Source organism: Vanacampus margaritifer, chromosome 5 (assembly GCF_051991255.1).
Source record: "Vanacampus margaritifer isolate UIUO_Vmar chromosome 5, RoL_Vmar_1.0, whole genome shotgun sequence".
NCBI classification, from domain to species: Eukaryota; Metazoa; Chordata; class Actinopteri; order Syngnathiformes; family Syngnathidae; genus Vanacampus; species Vanacampus margaritifer.
In genome coordinates, this window is record NC_135436.1 from 10818531 (window position 1) to 10838882 (window position 20352).

The window sequence follows — 20352 nt, forward strand, 5'->3', positions numbered from 1 at the left end:
ATAATAATTTGGCGCTGACAGCTGAGCAAATTAAAGCTCAACACGGAAGAAGTTCAACTATCAAGACATTGGGCGTTTGTATTTCTGTTATATAGAACATGAATTATTGAGGTCAAGGGGCGGATTGGGGAATGCAAGAGTATGATTTGTTCAAATTTATATATGTAAGGTAAATGTAAATAAAAAAAATTGATCACAAAAATATAACACTTTTGAAGAAAACCTTGAATTATACAACTAAAAAAAGGGACACAAACATACAAAATGAATTTGAGAAATATTTAATCCAGCATACAAAATCCATCTTGTTCCCCTTTTCAAGCATTTAGAAAAGTTTTAAAATTACAATTTCCTTTGTGGTCCATATATTGAATGTAGGAATAAAGTGTCTTAGTGCTACGACCATTCCCTAGTACCATGTTTTACAAATATGTTTGTGACAGAATTCAGATCATTTTTATTGCCCAAGTAGCTAAAGAATGATTCCTATGAAAACAGCAGCTTTATAACAATGTCATAGCTAAAAACAACAACAACAACAAAAAAAACATAGTTGTCAGTTTGATTTGCTGTAAACATTAAAAAGTTTAACAAAGATTTGATCAATTGTAGTGGTAGATGTGTATGTTTGTCAGGAATGTTAATTATTTGTGCGATACCACAACATTAAAAACTTTGCTATACACTTTATTGCAAGTGAGAAAAAAACATAAACCAAGACATTTATGTTGTGTAACCGCCAGCTAACTCATCATGTTTTGCCGTTTGCTAACCTGTACGACTATAACATGCCTCATTGTAGGAAGTAGCATTGACAAGATTGAACATGTCTCTCCTGACAAAAGAAAGGAACTTCTTCAGAGGGCAGAGAGGGTGACTAGAGTGGCGGCCAAAGGAGCTGGCACAGAATGTGGTGTTATATGTGACATCCTCTCCATTGTACAATACCCTGATAAAACATCCTCCATCTCTTGCTTTTGACCTCTCACCTTTTCCAGCCTTCTGCTTCTGCTGTCCCAGAGTCTCTAAGGGACTTTTCCACAATTCAAAGACCAGTCTAGCGGCAAACGGTGGGAACCTGGCCTCCTCCAGTCCCAGGGCACTCAGCAAAGGTGCCACGGTTACATCATGAGCTGAAGAGAGGGTGAACACCTCCTGGCCTCCTGCTCTTGGCGGACGGTTACCTGCGGCGTCCTTGGCTACTCGTTCCATTTTGGCGGCGGTACGGTTGAGGTAGGGGTATATTGCCAGGATTGCATATTTACGATACAGACCCGCTCTTCTCCGATCTATTTCATCATTTAGCTGTTGTCGACGAATCACAGCAAACTGTGCCATTGTTAGACACGAGCCTTTGCTACCGTCTGTCTTGGAAACGCACGGGAAAGAAAGGCCGTGGCACAAGTGGCACAGCAGAGAGTCGATTGGGTTTGCAGCCCGGAGGTTGCGCGTTGGAACGCCTAACGTGCGTGCCATGTCGGCGTAAGTTTGTTCCAATTCTGCATTGGCCACTCGCAGGCGATATTGTCTCTTCTGCTCCTCCTCTAAGTAGCGGTTCCTGGCAGGGCAATCACAGGCGGAGCTACAGAACAATGTGCTGCCCTGGTGATGGACAGTCAGCTTCTTCCAGTTGAATTCTGGGAGGAAGCCATAGAGAAAAGCCATGGCACTCTGAAGTGTGCGGCTTTTCCCGGTCGTCTCCACCCAGACCTGTTGAGGTGACCAGTCGGAGGGGACCAGGCTGTGAGGCTGGTAGGCTTGGCGGAGGAGCTTCCCATTACGGAGGTGCTGCACCACACCTGAAGTGAAGCATACATATGGAAGGCTTGCATGCTAAGTAACAAGTAAATGCACCAAACAACCACAATTACCGAAAAAATAAGATAGTCGTAGGATTTAAAATGAAATTTCCAATTATCACCCTATACTTGAAAGACCTGTGAAGTCTCTGGAGTCAAATGGGAAAATTCTTGCTTACCAGTTTGCGTGAGTTCTCCCATCTCACAAGGACTGTGGTTGGGTAGGTGAGGGACAGATGCCAAAGGGGACTCCCAGCACCCAAGGCTTCCCTTGCCCATGTGACTTATGAAGGATCTCAGCAGAGGGTGTGTGGGATTCCTATAGGGAATATAATACAGACGTGCAGGGCTCAGCTTCTGACTCTGTTGTACAGCAATGCCAACACCAACTACAATATTAGACATTCACACGTCTATCTTTCTGAATAATATCTGAGCCTGACCCTTGGAAAGAATTTGGTGAAATATGCATTTTCATCTGTTGCCGTCAGACTAGTGGTTATCAAAATTAACACATTCATTTTGTAAAGGTGTGATTTCAACTCCTCCTAAATGATAATGTCTACTTTACTGTATATAATCGCCACTTCACTGAAAAGACATTTTTAAGGAATTTTTTTAATGCTCAGCATGTCAAAAAGAGGGTCTAAAATTATGTAATGTAACTGTAAAATATGATTAACCATCAATCCATTTTTGTGCAATCTATTTTTTAACAATTTAAAATAGATCTTACACTGTGTACTATATCTATATAAAATGCGTGATACTTCCCAGCCCCCCTTATTCACCACCAGGTGTCTCTCTAACACATGTCAATCTGCTAATGGCTAGCAGTAACATGGATTTACAATAACATTAAAGAATATGTTGTATTACTACATTTATTTACAAAAACTCACATGCTCTCAGGAATGCACAAAAGGAGACAAACACAAACACACGAATGAAGGCAGCAAGAAGAGCAGTTGCTGCTCTGAAATGGGAAATGATTGGAGATTACGGTTCAATTTAACAAATCTGTTGGAGCTGCAGCTCAACTCAGATTAAAAACAACGGAGGGGGCATCTGTCGCAGCACACACAACTGTTTCCACAGTGATCCTCAAAAAAAAAAGCCCTTTTTTTTGTTGTTGCTTTTCACACACAAATAAATATGCATCAAAGTATTACACTAACGGCAGTCCTTTTAAGGTCCTTATGCTTTGCATTAGCACATCCATCCATTTTCTTAACTGCTTAATTCTCACAAGTGTCACAGGGGTGCTGGAGCCAATCCAAGCCGGCTTCGGGCAGTAGGAGTTTGCCGGGCAATTCAGAGGCACATTGTCTGGCCATAATGTAATTCATGTACACCCTAAAAACAGATTGGTCAAATTGACCAAAAAAAGATTAAAATTGACCAATCTAGCTGGTAGTTATGTGTCCGACAGATCCTTTGGTTAAAACAACCACTAAAATGGTAGGCGTTTTCAACCAATATATATTGGTGATTGGGCCAACCGATACAAATTGGTCATTCTGAACAAGATATTGGTTAATCTGTTCGAGGCTGACATTTTTAAGTACCACTGATTGCCACACCGACCTAAATTGGGTGAAATTCGTTCTCCGCATTTGACCCATCCCCAAGTAAGAGAGCAGTGAGCAGCAGCAGGGGCCGCAACTTGGAAATAATTTGGTGTTCTAACCCCCCTATTCCAAACCTTAATACTGAGTGTATATACGAGGGAAGGAAATGGGCTCCCTTTTTTTTTTTTTTTATAGCTTTTTGGTATGAACTGGCCAGGGATTGAACCCACAACCTTCCAGTCTCAGAGTAGACACTCTATCACTAGGCCACTGAGCTGGTCACACCTAGTGAGCTATCTTCTAGACACACATTTCCATGTTTAAACACTATAACAGGGAGTGCAGAATGATTAGGCAAATTAGTATTTTGACCACATCAGCCTCTTTATGCATGTTGTCCTACTCCAAGCGGTATAGGCTTGAAAGTCTACTACCAATTAAACATATCAGGTGATGTGCATCTCTGTAATGAGAAGGGGTGTGGCCTAATGACATCAACACCCTATATCAGGTGTGTATAATTATTAGGCAATGTCCTTCCCTTTGGCAAAATGGGTCAGAAGAGAGATTTGACGGATTCAGAAAAGTCAAAAATAGTGAGATGTCTTGCAGAGGGATGCAGCACTCATAAAATTGCCAAACTTTTGAGGCGTGATCATCGAACAATCAAGCGTTTCACTCAAAATAGTCAACAAGGTCGCAAGAAGCGTGTTGAAGGCGCAAAATAACTGCCCGTGAACCGAGGAAAATCAAGCGTGAAGCTGCCAAGATTCATCTTGCCACCAGTTTTGCCATATTTCAGAGCTGTAACATCACTGTGTGCCAAAAAGCACAAGATGTGCAATACTCATTGACATGGCCAAGGTAAGAAGGCTGAAAAACGACCACCACTGAAAAAGACACACAAGATAAAACGTCAAAACTGGGTTAAGAAATATAAGACAGATTTTTCTAAGGTTTTATGGACTGATGAAATGAGAATGAGTCTTGATGGGCCTGTGGCTGGATCAATTTGGCTGTTGCTAATCCTTGATGACTAAAACCAACCCACTGTATAAGATTATTTTAGTGGTTGGTGCAGAGGCAAAGTCAGGGCTGGCGAGATCGGAAAAGGCTTGCAGACATAATGAGAGGAAGGAAAGAACAGAGACGAAGAAAGGCTGGCACTAGGCAATTGTGCTTTACAAATGGCTATGTTGGACACGTGCAATAGAATTGCTGATGCAACCGACCTACCAGTAACTAACATACACATAAACCAAATGGACTAAAACATGGCATTATAATGTATGGGAAAGGTCAGTGACGGCAGTAGTTAGTGTGATTCTGAAACTATGTGAGGGAGCATCTAACCCTCCCTATGAGATCCAGGTTTGCTGATTTGCTGAAGTTCAAGGACACATACAGTAATAATGAAATGGACATGTTCACATCACAACCTCGGTGCCAGATCTGAAGATTAAGCACAACTATCATGCTGTTCAGATACTGCAGCGAGCTGTAAAACATCTGTGGGAAATGATTTCAATTCTTTAATCAAAGACCTGGTATAGAGAAATAAAATATGCATTTTATACCAATATGTGGGTGCAAATATAATAAATCCAAACAAGTCAAGTTCTCTCATTCAAAGAATAGCACTGTTACTTAGCATGCCTGTGTTTTTTTTTTTTAGATTCACAGCTTGGCGAGAGTGAGCCAGTTCCAAGCACTCTGTCAAGCTGAAGTGCATTGCTTTGCTTTGATAACTGAAGTAGAGTGTTCCCTTGGATCATGCAATACTATCAATAATTCTCCTGCACATGACATACGCTGCAGCTCTTGATGTATGTGCATCCCTCCACAGCACTGGAGAAAAGATGTACCAACTTAAAGTCTTAAAAGTTTACACATGCAACAGAAAAAGTGTTACAAAACACATCCAGAAAAATAATCATTAAAAATCAAAAGGACAATAAAACTCTGGCACTGCATACAGTAAGAATTTCATGAATATAAATGGAGACAACCAATGTTATAAGATTACGAGGGCAGTTCTCCACCACATAACATGAACATGTTAAATCAGTATTGACATTTAAGACTCGACGAAAGCCACTTCTGCTTTTTTGTCTTGTCCTGCCAAGGCAACTGACATCGACAAATTCACTACAATTACGTACCAAAAAAATAAATGAGTAAGATAAAAATACATAATGGGTCATCAAGATCAAGGCTAAGTGAAAGGAGCCAAACATGGGCGAACTTCAAGTCAACAACTGAATTGAACTTGATAAAGGCTCACAAAAATACAGGAGTATGGGGGTGAAGGTCACACACTTCATAATGTGAATCGAGGTGTACAGATAAAGCCAGCAGCAAACACAGGTCAGACACAAGAAGCCCAAAGCCTGGTCGCACACCACAGAACGGAAGGATCTCACGCAGCTGAAGGTAGGCAGGATGAGTGGACAGTCAGTCCCTCAGAAGTTGGCACCAAAAACACAAGGCCTGATACCACTGTGGGAGGAGGTGAAGAAGAGCTTCACCATCCTGTGGAGGGAAGAGCACTTGGAACATCCTCTTCAACAAGCCCTTAACCACACTAAGTCAACTGCCAGAGCTCGAGCATCACCCCGAGAGCTTTGTAATGATCCAGTGAAATCTAACCTTCTCTTCAGTGAAGTTGAACGGACAGATAAATGAACTCGGTTGAGTAGAAGCACCTGTGACTAAAGCCATACTGTGGCAGGATTTTTACTTTCTGGACCTGCATTCAGGTTGAGTTGCTGTACAATATTCCGGTAGTGTACTTCTAAGAGGCTTGCTGTCAATGCTGAACACAGCTTAATCATTCACGTGCAGCACTGCTCCCGGGAAAAACAGATTCAGCATTTTTGTTTGTAACCTGAAACAATAAATACATAAAAGGCCAGGCTTCCATGTGTTCATAAATATAATTAAGCCAATATTGGAGCAAGTATATCATAAACAGCATGGCAATGTGCCCTATTATAGTTCACCCAAATACTTCTTAGCAGGTTTTAAAATCAAAAGATAGAACCAGAATTACCTATGAGACAAAAAGAGTGCAATTGATTTTTAAACTGGTTTAAATTGCCAAGAGTAGGGGTGGCAACTGGGGCTATAAGACATTTGGTGAAGCTGGCACCTGCCGCCTGTGATGCATTGCCAAACAATATGACACATGGCTGAGTGAATACCTGCTGACGGACAAGGTGCAGTTGATGGCTGGTCGTTTGGTCTTGGGTATGGAGTAGAGAGGGTAACGGTCCCCATGGCGAATCATCACCTGGGCAGACAGCAGTTTATAGTCTGCTGGACTGTGACCTGAAAGTGGACAATCCACAACATCACACTTCAACAAAGTGAATTTAAAATTGGGGGAAATATTTACATATTTTTGGGTTGCATTTTGTTTTTTACAAGATGTGTTATTTTAGTTCTACAAATTTATTATTTTACCAATAATCAGTATACAAGCCAGTAGGGGTGGGAATCTTTGAAAGTCTCACGATTCCATTCCGATTTTTGGGTCTGCAATTCGATTCAGATAAAATTTTCGACTAAGAACGATTTATGATTCAAAATGATTTGATTGACAATGATTTTTGCTTCAATCTATAGATGTGCAAGGAATTGTAATGATCTACTCCAGTCTGACTCGCTAATACTAATTAGCGTGCTACTTGCAGCACTTTTATCACTCAAAAGAACGGCTCCACACTACAAAAAAACTACTTTTATTGGAATAACTTGATTGTGACTTTTTCCTTCTACTCTGTAATGTGGCTACAACTTAACAGTGTATTAGACCACGTGGAACCACACTGCCCCTAAGTGGCCAAATTGGACACAACATGAACAGCACTCCAAATAAAGGCACACACAGATAATAATAATAATAATTTAAATAAAATCAATTTTGGGATATTTAAAATCGATTCTCAATCGTACTAAATGAGAATCGCAATTCTTATGAGAATCGATTATTTTGCACAGCCCTACAAGTCAGTAGTTTAATTTAATGATTCATGTAGTACTAGATTTCCACTTGGAAAGCAGGTAACTCAAAACACCATTAAAGTAGCATTAAGGAACTTTTTAACCTTAATAAAAATATTTTCATAACTCTTATAATGAAACATTGACTTAAAACTAGTAGAATGGTACCTTTGCCATGGCCTGAGGGGGTCTGTATAATTTTTACTGGCACTAAGCAACTTTGAAGAAGATGGTAGGAACACTGCCACACAAAAAAACTACAAATGTGCCTATTGCTTTATGGCATACGTCACTTCCCCCTTTCTTCATTCATTACAAAGACGGAAGTCAATTTGAATGTCGACGCACGACGGCTTGCATAACATTACCACTTTTGTCCATATAGCGCCGCCATAATCAACATAAACTGAAAGTTCCTTAGTGTTGCTTTAAATTGTAAGCTTATGGATTTTTTTTTTTTTGGGGGGGGGAATCATGGACTCTCAGCAGAGTCCAAGTGTGGCAGAGTAAACAATGAACTGGGTGTCTCAATTAAGATGAAGTGAGAAACCACATCATCATAATTGAGTATGACAAAGGGATAACTGTGGATGTGAGCACCTTCCCAGGCTTGTTCAGTATGGCTGGGGCTGTTGCAGTAGCCAGAGGCTTCAGATACAGGGTTGGGCTTCTGGGTGTGGGGCACTGGGAACACCCGCTTTCTGGTCTTGCCCTGAGCCACCCGAACAACTCCATCAGCAGCCTGGAGAGGTCTCTCCTCCACAAGAGGAGTTGTTGGGATTAGATTGACTGCACACAAAAGACAAAGTATGTCAGACAATTAAGTAAAGTAAAAACAAAGAAAATTTCAAACTCCAAGCTTTTTAGTGATCCAAAATAAAGCAAAAGTAAAAGCAAATACATGTTCAAGGCTATTGTCAAGGAACGTGTAACAAATGCTATTGGGCAATGTGACTGGTTTTATAAAGTTTTAGCAAATTTGTTGAATTTACTGATAGTATGATGAGGATTTTGTGTATAAATTTATATTGTTGTTAGTCTTAAAATTGTTGTAACCATTGTGTGTTTGTTGCCTCTGTGGCCAGGTCACTCTTGGAAAAGAGATTTTTAATTTCAATGAGTTTCTTACCTGGTTATAAAGGAATGACAAATGTGTTTCAATGAAGTATTCCCATGTCAACATCTGAGCAAATTAAAACCCTCTACTGCAACCAGCAAGTTGCCTGGACACCAGTGACCCGTAAACCCCGTGAGAAAATCCAATAGGTTCCAGGGGCATTGTATGAATTGGAAGACCCATTCAAAAGGACCCTACTCTGAAGCCAAAGGAGCTATACTGGGTGCAGGCCATTTCGCAAGACAAATGTTGAGATATAAATCACAGAAAGAAAGAAAAAAACACACATTAGAAAAACCTAAGTCCATGAGGCAATGGTACAAATTATGCAATGAGAGTCATTTTGCCAAAATTCTGCCTTCTGAGGTAACAGGGCAAATACAAATGTAATAACTCGTGCTACTTTCATTATTGATTGTGTGTAGTCTACGTCATTGAGTGGTGTAATCTACCATATAATGTACAGCAGTGTACAGAGAACTTCTCCAAGGAGATAAAAGCTAGTTTAATAAAGGCAAAATTGTTTTTGAAATGCCAACACTCAAAATGTGGTGTTAACAGGACAGCTTCACAACATAATGCACAAGAAAAACATTAATTACTGATAACATATGTGTTGTTGCAGCATGCCAACAGAAAATTGCAAAGATTCTAATCAATTCAATCATTTTAACCCATATCACACTACTGTAGAGGTGTGCAATTTGGTAAAAAAAAATTAAATAAAATCTAACCAAATACAGAGCATTGTACATTGTACTTCCCAATAACGAAAAATATGCAAATACATGTAGTATTTCTTCCTTAAAATTAGGGGTGGGAATCTCTGACATGAGTCCGATTCGATATGTTTCTCAATACACAGGTTGCGATTCGATTGAAAAACGATATCTTTCAGAGCAGAATGGTTCGATACGGTTTGATTAAGTTTGGGAGCGATAAGATTTTCGTTTTGATACGATTAATTTCAATATTAAAAGCAATATTATAGTTGACATTTGTTGCTTGTAGACAATCATAAAACGCCACAAATTCTTACAGTATCTTCAAACATGTTAAAAAAAACAACAACAAAACATCTTCTATATTTTCATATACTGAAATCTAAGTAGACCGCAAAAAAGGGCTGGGCGATATGACTGAAAAATGTATCACAGTTTAAGTATTTATTAGTCGTTATTGACAGTTGCAATTGTGTTTCTTTCCATTCAAAAAATGATCAGGAAAAGAAAAGGCTGAAAATTGTATTTGAAATATGAATATTTAACCTTTAAAAAGTCACCAACACAATTAAACAAAATATGCGCACAGTGCAAAGTATTTCAGAAACATAAATTTGAGACGTGAAATAAACCTAGACACCTGATTGATTTGATTGAAAGTGACCATCTCTTTTTATCAACAATTTTTGTTTTTCTTTTGCCGCCACATTCATTTTTTTTGTTAACGTTTTATGGTTATTTTATGTATTTTTTTAAATCTGAGCGCCTGATTGTGTTGCCTCAGTCAACATTAGCGGGACCATGTAAATGGAGTAAGTAGATAATAGGAGACGAAGAATAGTACAGTAGTGCTAATGGATACTGTGTACAAGTAGAAAGACAAATACAATTTGATTTTGATGAATGTACACACTGTCCATAAAAGTAAAAAATACATTAAAAATGATGTATACGCAATGTATCATTATATTGCACGATAGACATTTTATATCGTGCCTACCATATATATAATTACTCACAACGCACAGCTCTACATGACACAATGATTATGATGTCGAAGAAAGCAAAAACCACACTCAGTCGGCCTTGACTATCCTTATGCTATTAACCAAAGTTTAAAAGAAAAGAAATAGTAATGGTCTACATTACACATGTGACAACGATCACAACTTCTTTTAAAATAATTTCAAGCAAGTCAATTCCAAAGAAAATGACATTTTCATGTTGAAAATCTTGTTTTTGGATTAAACAATGAACAGTAGCGCTATTATACCAGTGAGTAATTTATTAAATACAATCATCTGTATATTTTCTCCAAACTTACCCATGATGAGGGAAAGGAAAAAGCGTGCTGCAACAGCGGAGACCATTTTGTCGACTGCAGAGATTTGAGGACCAGTAACACACACTGTAGTTCATTCAGAACCACAGCCAGTCTCGCTCGACATTCTGTGCCCCATAAGCTGTTGCCCCCGCCTACCAATTGACACACGCCTGCATGAGCTAAACAAACTTTTGGAAACAGCTCTGTCCAGGCACACAAAAAGGCTTTTGTAATGGCCTGACAAACATTATGGATGGATACAAATGAATTCCAAATACTGTAGAGCATAGTGCAAGCACATACTCACAAAACCCCACAATACGTTACCTTACCACCAACCAAGAGGGAATAATAATATGTCATGTCTAAAGCCCGCTGCCTTCAAAAGCATCGTAACCGTGTTAGCCAAATCGAGCGTTAGATTCATCTGTTAAGCAGTCAGTGAAGCTCAGCTAGACCGTATGAATGCCTTGGTCTTTGTTATTTCACTGCTGCCCTCTCACGCAGTCACAGCGGCATACAAAGGGAGTCTGGCCACTTATTTCAAATAAGTATTTCGTCTCCTCTCCGTCATATCACGTCAATAACCAAATGCTCAGGTTAGCTTAGCGCTAGCTAACAGCTGATACGTGGAGGGATTTCAAATGGGGTAGATGCCACAACCTTCCGACTTCCGAGTTTCACACATCAGCGCCGTTTCCGGCAACTGCTGGCCGCATTCCAACACTCGCACCCCAGCCTCTGCGCTCCCCAACCGCGCGTCTCAGCTCTCTGAAATGCGTTGGACAACTGAGACAGTACACACTCGCACCCGTCAACGGGAACGCGCAACCGAGGGTCACAAGGGCGGAAACACAAGTAACAGCACAAAGCATACAAAATAGGAGGTTTTCAGTTAATAGCAGGGGATAGGTTCCACAGGAAGAACACACTGTGTGAAATGTGAATACACTGGGGTTCACTGTGTTACTGTTTTACTGAGGGATGAACTAGGCGTAACAATTTAGTAGTGCTAACTAAGCATGTGTTGTCCAAAAGTAATACATATTCCAGGGTTGTAACAAATGCTGTCTGAGATCAGGTTGAACAAAAATGTCATGTTTGACAACTGGTGACTGAAAATGAGAAATTGCGGCCAAACCGGAAAACCTGGCTTCTCCGCATAATGCCAAGAGTCAGAGTTGTACAACATTTCTCAATTCTTACACAGTTAAGCACTCAAGAGAGTTGACAGATTTGTTGTCAAGCTATTTTCAACACTTTAAATATTGCCTAAGAATTACAGACACTATAGGGACAGACCAATTATATTTGTAGAAAAAAAACGAAATTAATGATATCTGGACAAAAAGACTTTGTAGGAGCCTAAATTCGAATTTAAGTTAAGTAATATTTGGATAAAGGTGATTGGGGTAATGTAGAAAGCATTTTTCCTCACAGGTTTTTCCCCCTGCCAGCAATACAATAAAATGCATAGTGCAACAGGGCTGAACAATTTCAGAAAAAGGTTGAAATGCAATTTTTCTGACAGATACTATGTATGATTTTAATTCAATAAGATTCACAATTTTGTTTTCCTCATATCAAGCTTCAGCACAATATTCACTATAGTTAGCAACATTACAACAAATATTAGAAAATTATATTACACTATCCAAACATGAAAAAAACATCTATATAATGTAAAGGGCAAGGCCAGCTCTTTTGATTTTGTTAAAGACATTTGGGTTTCAGATCAACAGATGACAAAAGTTCAGAATTCCAGCTTTTATGTCATGGTATTTACAGCTACAGGGTTCAAACAACTCAGGACAGAGCACCTTTTGTTTGAAAACACCCACTTTTCAAGTGAGCAGAAGAATTGGCCACAGAAGTGGCAAGGAACGAGTCAACGAGGGCAGCAGTACAAATCACCAGATTATTAAATGGTAATGGACTGAGCTTATATAGAACTTTCTATTAAGATCAGTAACATGTGAACATCATAGCCGTGAATGCAAGAATGAATAATCATGACAACTCATCATATTGTATTATAAATAAGAATGGGCCAGTACCTATTCTGACAGGGCCACTCAAAAAGACTTGTCATACCCTGGCCTGAATAGTTTTTACTAAAGTATAGAAACTTTTTACACTTTATTTCACCATTTCTTTTTCACACTTGATGACCCCCACTAAATTGTGGAGGCCTGTTCCATTTTCCTTAAACCTCAACAGACACAAATGCATACTGTGTCTACAAATAGTCAACACATGGAAAATAGAAGGTTGGAAATGATGCTGTCACTGGAGGGGAAAAAACTGCAGTAAATGCAGCCCTCCACAAAAAAAACCCTGCCATTAGTCATTCTAAAGATAGCACAGGTCTCACTAAAGCACCATAAAATGATGCTTGCTTGCTTCCAAACAACCCCCTTCACTGACTGTGCACACAAACATGGCACTGGAAGATGCATCACATCTTTGTCCAACATGCCTAGGAGGTCTAACACCAAGTTAATTTTACCTTTAAAAGTATAAACACAGTCCTAAATTCTTTCCTTCATGAATAAAGTGTCACCGCTACAGGGGTCCAATGACTATTTAACTACCCTTTTTTCAAAGACAGAAATGAACATGTGTTTCAAAATACTGCTCAAAGGGACAATGAACCCATCTTCAAGCAGATGGAGTCATCTGACATCACCAAAATGGCAGCACCAACAGAGACAAAGACTATAGTGATAGACTGATCATTGGCTTAATATTCAGCATTTTGGCACAAATCAGCATCTGCCTTTAAAAATTTGATTATTTTGAATCTGATGACGCGTGGCGAGCCTCTCTGTCTGTCTGCTATGACTACTCTCTCCAAAATTGTCCCGCACACAACACCATCTGGTTGGTTACCAACGCAGTGTCACTGCTCGGGTAACAGCCAATAAGCGGTGTTCTCTAATTAGAGAAAACTGTTGGTACAATAATGGCTGTTTTACATCTTACATTTCCACCAAGAGGCCAGTATGGATGAGCAGGCCCGACAGCTGCATACATGGGGCACACAACAATGACACAAAACATCCATAAAAGGCAACAGAGAGTACACACACTTGCTTGGCACCCACGGAGTTACATCATTACGTTTACATTGTGGCAAATCTGAAAGCACTTTAATAATCATAAAGGCATGTAAATGAAGTCAAGTGTTGGAGTTTGTCTTATCACTATTATTATTGTTATTATTATGCAATATACTGTTGCTGCCGCCACCAATGCATCTTAAAGCACTTGTTTGCTCACAAAAGCTCACAATGTCCTGTTGAAACGTTGAGTTTTTTTGTTTTGTAATAACAATAACAATACATAACAATAATAATAATAACAAAAATACGTTCCGTGTAGTTTTTAGTCTATTCTTTTGCAATAACATCGCTACTCTAATCGGGGAGGAAAATTATCTTTAAGGCAAAGCAAAGTCATATGTGCAAGAATGGCCAGCTGATGTGAGTCAGTCAGTTAAATTAGTTTTATCTAAAAATAAATAAATAAATAAATAAATAAATAAATAAATAAATAAATAAATAAATAATTCCTGGGTGGAGTTTGCATGTTCTCCCCGTGCTTGCGTGGGTTTTCACCGGGTACTCCGGTTTCCTCCCACATTCCAAAGACATGCATGGCAGGTTAATTGAACACTCCAAATTGTCCATAGGTGTGATTGTGAGTATGGTTGTACGTCTCTGTGTGCCCTGCGATTGGCTGGCAACCAGTTCAGGGTGTACCCCGCCTACTGCCCGAAGCCAGCTGGGATAGGCTCCAGCACCCCCGCGACCCTTGTGAGGAAAAGCGGTCAAGAAAATGGATGGATGGATGGATAAATAAATAAATAAATAAATAAATAAATGAATGAATGAATGAATGAATGAATGAATGAATGAATGAAATACATTCGTTGCATAGCCCCTATGGAACAAATAGTGTGCTTTTATTCTGTAAAATGCATATCCGGTCGTGTTTTCCAATCTGCAATTCAGGTGTTAGAACGATCGAGGCTCTGGCTGTCTGCGGCCAGCGTCATAAACAAACTCCAAGTCCACTCCACCATCTAGTGGAGCACTGCGAGCAATGCACGTTGCTTTCATAGAATGGCGTATGAAAACAGACCCGGCTGCAGAAAGAAATGACAGGGAACATTATATTTTCCAAGTATTTCTATTAAAAAATAGATTGGAGCGCCTTCGAGTTTGCCAATGACGTCATTACAGCGGCGCTAATGAAATGCGCGATTCAGACATGTTCACTTCAGGTTTTCTTTTGTGTGTTTTTTTGTTTTTTTAGCTGTTCACAAATCACAATACATCACAAAAATAGTCTTAATGATAATAGGAACACATTAGCAATCTAAACTGACACTATTTGTCACATCTCAGGCAATTAATTTGTGTATTTATCATTAATTCAATCTATTTTATTATTGATTCAATATAGCTAGCTTTTATATTCTTAGGTTTATTTACGTTTTTACAATTTCAGTCAGTACATTTTGTTACTTAAATTACATTTTTAATATTTTCTTTCCAATGTTTGACGTCAACTGGATAATTTCCAGTCAATCCTGTAGCGTGACGTGTTCGTTAGGCGACTCCAATACGATCTGGTAGCCCAATCACATCTGGTACCGACACCGGAAGTAGATTTGTCTGTCAATGGACGCGTCTCTGACACCGGGGTACCTACAAAACAGCATACCCGTTGGAGTAACATACAGCTTGCACTTCTGTGCATGCATAGTAGAAACGGGTTGGGTTGAGTTAGGATGAGGCTACAAATAGAGATTATTGTACATAGGGTCAGCTATACGGGTATGCTTATTTTACGAGGTATGCTGATCTGACAGAACACCAGCTCTCTGCTCACTAAAAAGAGTTGGCTCTTTTGGTTCCCAAACAGCTCCTCAGAATTTTTGGTATGTTTGTTCTTTGTTTTTGATTGTTTGTTTGTTTGTTTTTTGTTTATTACCAAAGATAATGTAAATCCAACATCAACATGTTCTGCTCACTCCAGATCATGTAATATTATATTTCATGATGTCATTCAACATTCCACACCACTGGATATCATTTCACAATTTTTCATTCAGCCCCTCAGCCTTCACACGCAAATACTTCAGAAAATTGCATTCTTTAGTGTCAATTTGTGTGTATGATTTTCGACTTCGCAACTCGGATCTCAGATTTTAAAAGGGCACTCTGTGCATGCTTCCTGGTATGAAGTCGTAAAAGTCAGACTTCTACACAACGCATTGGGTCTGCCTTGAGGTATTGGACCAATCGTAAAGCAGCACGCTGTTAGGGTTCTGGTCACAGGAGGACTCAAACTGCAGAAACAAGTGCAGATTTGGGTCTGGGTTTTTACTGAAAAAACATAAACTTGCTATGAGCCCCATCCTCTGAAGACAACTGCTTGCTAACAGTTCGTCAGACTAGCACATGGCATCTGCTAATCAATGTCACCCTTCCAGAAGCATGCCTGTCTGCTGTTACTCAGCAACACACACACCCCCCCCCTCCTATTTAGCACTGGGCTAATGTTTATGCCTACTACCATGTCTGGCTTCCCATTCTTGGCTTCATCAATAAACATTCCTTGACATTACCAATATATATATAATGCACACATTGTATGGCAAATAAAGCACTAGAGGAATGCATTACCCGTGCATTATACTCTTTTCACATGGAATTCAATTGATTCAGCACTTTTAGTAATAAATGTAAAATCATAACGTAGGGGTCACCAACCTTTTTGAGTTTGAGAGCTAGTTTTTGGAGACTGATGAATACGAAAGGTTACCAGTTTAATACACAATTTTTAAATAACAAATTTGCTTAAATTACAGTTAATAATATTTTGACTATATTATTAATAATTATATTATTTCCGGTATGGGAAGACACTGATCATATAAAAGACTTATAATAATTAGGAAACAAATAATTATGAACATGCAATTATACTTAATTTCTATCAATCTCAGCCACTGTTTACATTTTCATGTGATCACTTGTAAAATATTTACTGGTGAGATATTTTTAGAACCGGATAACAGGCTACTCAGGTGCCTACGGGCACCAAGTTGGTAAGCCCTGATGTATAGCAACTGCTTGTTTTACACTATTTGCTGGCTAAAATAATACAACAATAGCAGTACTTATTGGGCCAGTATAAATATTTTTTTATTTGTGGTGCTGAAATGGTGGTGCCCAAAGTGATAATTTTCTCAAAGTACTAACTCTCACTAACTCAGCCAGTTAGTATCTTATAGCTTTCCCATCTCTCTCTATCTCTTTTTAATTTTTTTTTAAGGCCCTTAAAAAGTTTGCGACTTTTTCTTTCAGCATCCCTGCGCGTATGTAATTATTGATGATTAAATAAGACATGCCACGGGAAGTTAGAGGCCTTTGGTAGGTCATTGTTTTCAGATGACTCCTTTCACGCAGTAATTTCTGAAGGAATGACTGTCATATGAGCTGATCTGTGAACGTGGTACCATTTACTCAAATCTTTTTAGAAATAGAAGTCATGGGATCAGCTGAGAAAGGAAGGGTGATTAGGAATAGCATGCATTTGCACGAGTGGTTCAATGCACCTTTGTTGGCATGTGACTTCTTTCACTCAAATAATATCATTGTGTGCCTCCACCTTAAAATCCTTTCTCAGACGGGGTCTCCAATATAGTAAAAATTTAAATAGCACTCAAATGAATGCCAGTCCTTAACATTTCATCTGACTTGTGACAAGTAACATGTTACATGCAAAGTAATGCTTTGAGTGAAGCTCCTTACACTGAATGTGGTTGACTGGGCCTGATACCTCCTCCTGGATACTTGCATGGTACGCACATGAGTCATCCCTGTAAAAAGTTTTCTGTAAATTCATTATTTTCACAAAACGTCACAACGTCATGTCTGTTGGGGAGAACACACACAGCCATCAATGCAAATTTGCATGGCATGTATATTTAATTTGCATTTATGTGAGATTAAAGTCTTTAAATAGCTGAGTATGTATAAGCCTTTTAAAGGGACAGTGTTTATATATGTTTTTTCAATTTTAATGTCAAAAACCCACTATATATCTGCTACGGATACCCAAAGCAGGTGACTTAGCGAACGCAGTAATTGGTGGTAGGCTTGTGAAGTGTGGTCTATCTGAGGTACTGTTCAATCTTAGGTCATTGCATTCTATTAGTTCACCACTAGATGGCAAACATTTCTACACACTCTCCCTTTAAAACAGGCTTTCTCAATCCTGGACTTCAGGGCCGGAGTACTGCAGGCTATACTGTATGTTTACGTCCTCCACACCCGATTCAAAATATCAGGATTGTTATCAGGTTTCTGCAGAGCTTTGTGGGGGAAAAAATCATCTTGCAAAGGAGACAAGTTTGGAGCCGTCTTAAGAAGCCACCGATTGCTGATTCCATGCAGGTGTAGCTCTGTCCCGCCTTCCTGCACTGCCCTGGCTGAGCGAGAGAAAGGGAATGTGGATCACTATGAAAACACTGAAGACAAAATCATAACCACAAAAATTTGTTTTATGTGAATGGTATGAAGTTGACAATGAAATGCATTGAATTTACATTTTAATGTTCTCTGTATGATAATCTAAGATGTCAACTTTCCTGGAAATTGCCTGGAGATGGTCCTGATTTGTTGTCTTTGGTAAGCAGCAATGACAAGGATATGTGAGGCGTTCAGTGTGGCTGCCTACCTAGTCATTCATGCCAGAACCATGACTACATTCAGTTAAATAAAATTAAATAATTTTGAGTTATTTCAATAACTCATTTGTGTTAAGATGTCAAGCTAAAAAAAAGTGCTTAATTTCTCAAATAGGGTATGATTATATTTAGGTCAGCTGGCACTTCCCGTGGCCTGAGGCATCATATTGAGTCAATACTGAGAGATATCCATGTACTGTATTTATTGCTACATAGTCGTGTTGTTTAGTTGAATATTTACTAAAAGTTATATGAAGATAATTTAGTCCAATAAGAAAATGTCTCCCTGCCTATGAATGAAAACTGAAGGCTGGCGGGAGCAGCCAGGGTATGAAGGCATGTAAACAAATATGGGACACGATGACTGATGGCTCACGAGTTATGTGCTGGAGCATGAACCGAATGCCCCCCAAAAAGTAGTTAAACTTTAACTGCCCTTTCTCTCATGGATTTCACAGTCTATATATAGCAACACACTCGAACAAAGATAAAACATCCACTTCACTGAATAGCCACCTAAATTATTACACTTTGAAATAAACTATATTAAATGAACTAAGCTAAGGCAACGTATTGTAAAAATACAATATGGATATATTTGATCAGTCAAGTCATTCAGTAGCCCATTATGGTCAAACAAAGGTTGATCATTGACGCTATGTTGACATACACCATGTTCCACAATAAAGCGTTTGAATATGTAACGGCCTATTTGGCTTTTCAAAATATTGTTTCTCAAAAAAGAAAAAGAAAAAAAAGATTAGCTTAAGATAAATTTCATGCAAAATTTATGATGAAATTACATTGTTGGGCCGTACTAGGAAATAATCAGTCTCTATGCCAGGTTGATACATTGTGCTCATTTGATAGACAACCTCTTATTGCTTTCTAATCTCCAACTATGTCCTACGTTTTTAGTTTTTACTTTTTTGGAGACTATTTTTAACTTTTGTAAGCAGAGAAATTCAAATTTTCAGGCTAAGCTACCAACTTCGGCCAGACGGCTACTCCACTGCTTGGACACCAGTGGGGGCCTCGGCTGCTTGGCTTCTCAACTGCCTTTGTTCACAAATCTCTAGCTGATTAAACATTAAATATGAACTTGTGCGCCGCTTGCACCCTTCTCCCTGAGAGGCATTCCCTATAATTTGGTAATAGTAGATGCGGTGGACACAACTATACTGTAGCATAGGTTGTAGACGGCCAATTAGTCCAGTTAGTATTAGCCCTAAGAGGCTTGCTAATCACGGTGAGCCTGTTCAGACGCAAAACATATTCAGCCCCTGAGCTAGGCCCACTTCACCTAAGCTTACTGACACTTTAGTTATAGATGACTCCATCTCTTGTAAGATTAAGCGTAAAAATCCAGCCAACGTATGTATTCCTAGGGCCAGAGCGACCGACATTTGAGTTAAGTTTAGGAAGTTAGCACTAGCACACAAGAGAACTAGACACCAGTGAAAGGCCTAGCTACTCAGTTATGGTCATACATGTCCAATTATACTAAAATGAGGCAATTAGAGATTACTTAAGAGGAACATAGCTTGGACGGGCCGATGTAATGACAGTTTCACCCAGGTCTGGTCAGTAGTGACTACTAGTATACAATATCGTAATCTACGAAACCATGTGATAAATGTGGCTTTTTCTTTTGTGTTCAGCTTTTAACCTAGCGATATAGAACCGTTTGTATAATCTATGAAAACATTTTAAGTCCTTATAAAGCATAATCAACCATACAAACTATATTTTGGGTCAAATGTTTTAGCCATGAGTCTGTTTGTGTACAAGGGCCAACCAAAAACCTCAAAAGAATGTTTGCTCTCAAAGTTCAAAATAACATTTTATTTGACCATTTCCAGACAAGACCTGCATGGAAAAACTGTATGTTAGCTGATGTACTGTACGTCTGTACAGCTCAAACAAGGAGAGTAAAAAACAAACTCAGCAAAGTTTGCAGGTCTTGCAATGTTTTGCTGTATGAAAAGTTTTTTTTTATTTGAATAGGTCTAAGAATACAGTACAGACATAAGACTGTCAATATATGTA

The 20352-nt window shown here is 39.0% G+C and overlaps 1 protein-coding gene across 1 annotated transcript; it reads right to left on the reverse strand.

The window, feature by feature from the left end:
* Window positions 1–265: 265 nt before the first annotated feature.
* pxylp1 (2-phosphoxylose phosphatase 1) lies at window positions 266–11343 on the reverse strand. Its single transcript, XM_077566471.1, has 5 exons — window positions 10539–11343; window positions 7976–8164; window positions 6574–6700; window positions 1979–2118; window positions 266–1799 (listed from the first exon to the last, which is right to left on the reverse strand). Exons 1-5 carry the CDS (start codon window positions 10582–10584, stop codon window positions 769–771), a joined length of 1533 nt encoding a protein of 510 aa, XP_077422597.1. The 5' UTR covers window positions 10585–11343; the 3' UTR covers window positions 266–768.
* Window positions 11344–20352: the final 9009 nt, after the last annotated feature.

Coding starts and splice junctions, on each gene's coding strand:
- pxylp1 (XM_077566471.1), bottom strand. CDS start 10,584: ATGGTCTCCGCTGTTGCAGCACGCTTTTTCCTTTCCCTCATCATGG. Junction 8,165..10,538: donor TTTCCTTTCCCTCATCATGG/GTAAGTTTGGAG, acceptor TTTTGTGTGCAG/TCAATCTAATCCCAACAACT. Junction 1,800..1,978: donor GGGAGAACTCACGCAAACTG/GTAAGCAAGAAT, acceptor GCTTCACTTCAG/GTGTGGTGCAGCACCTCCGT.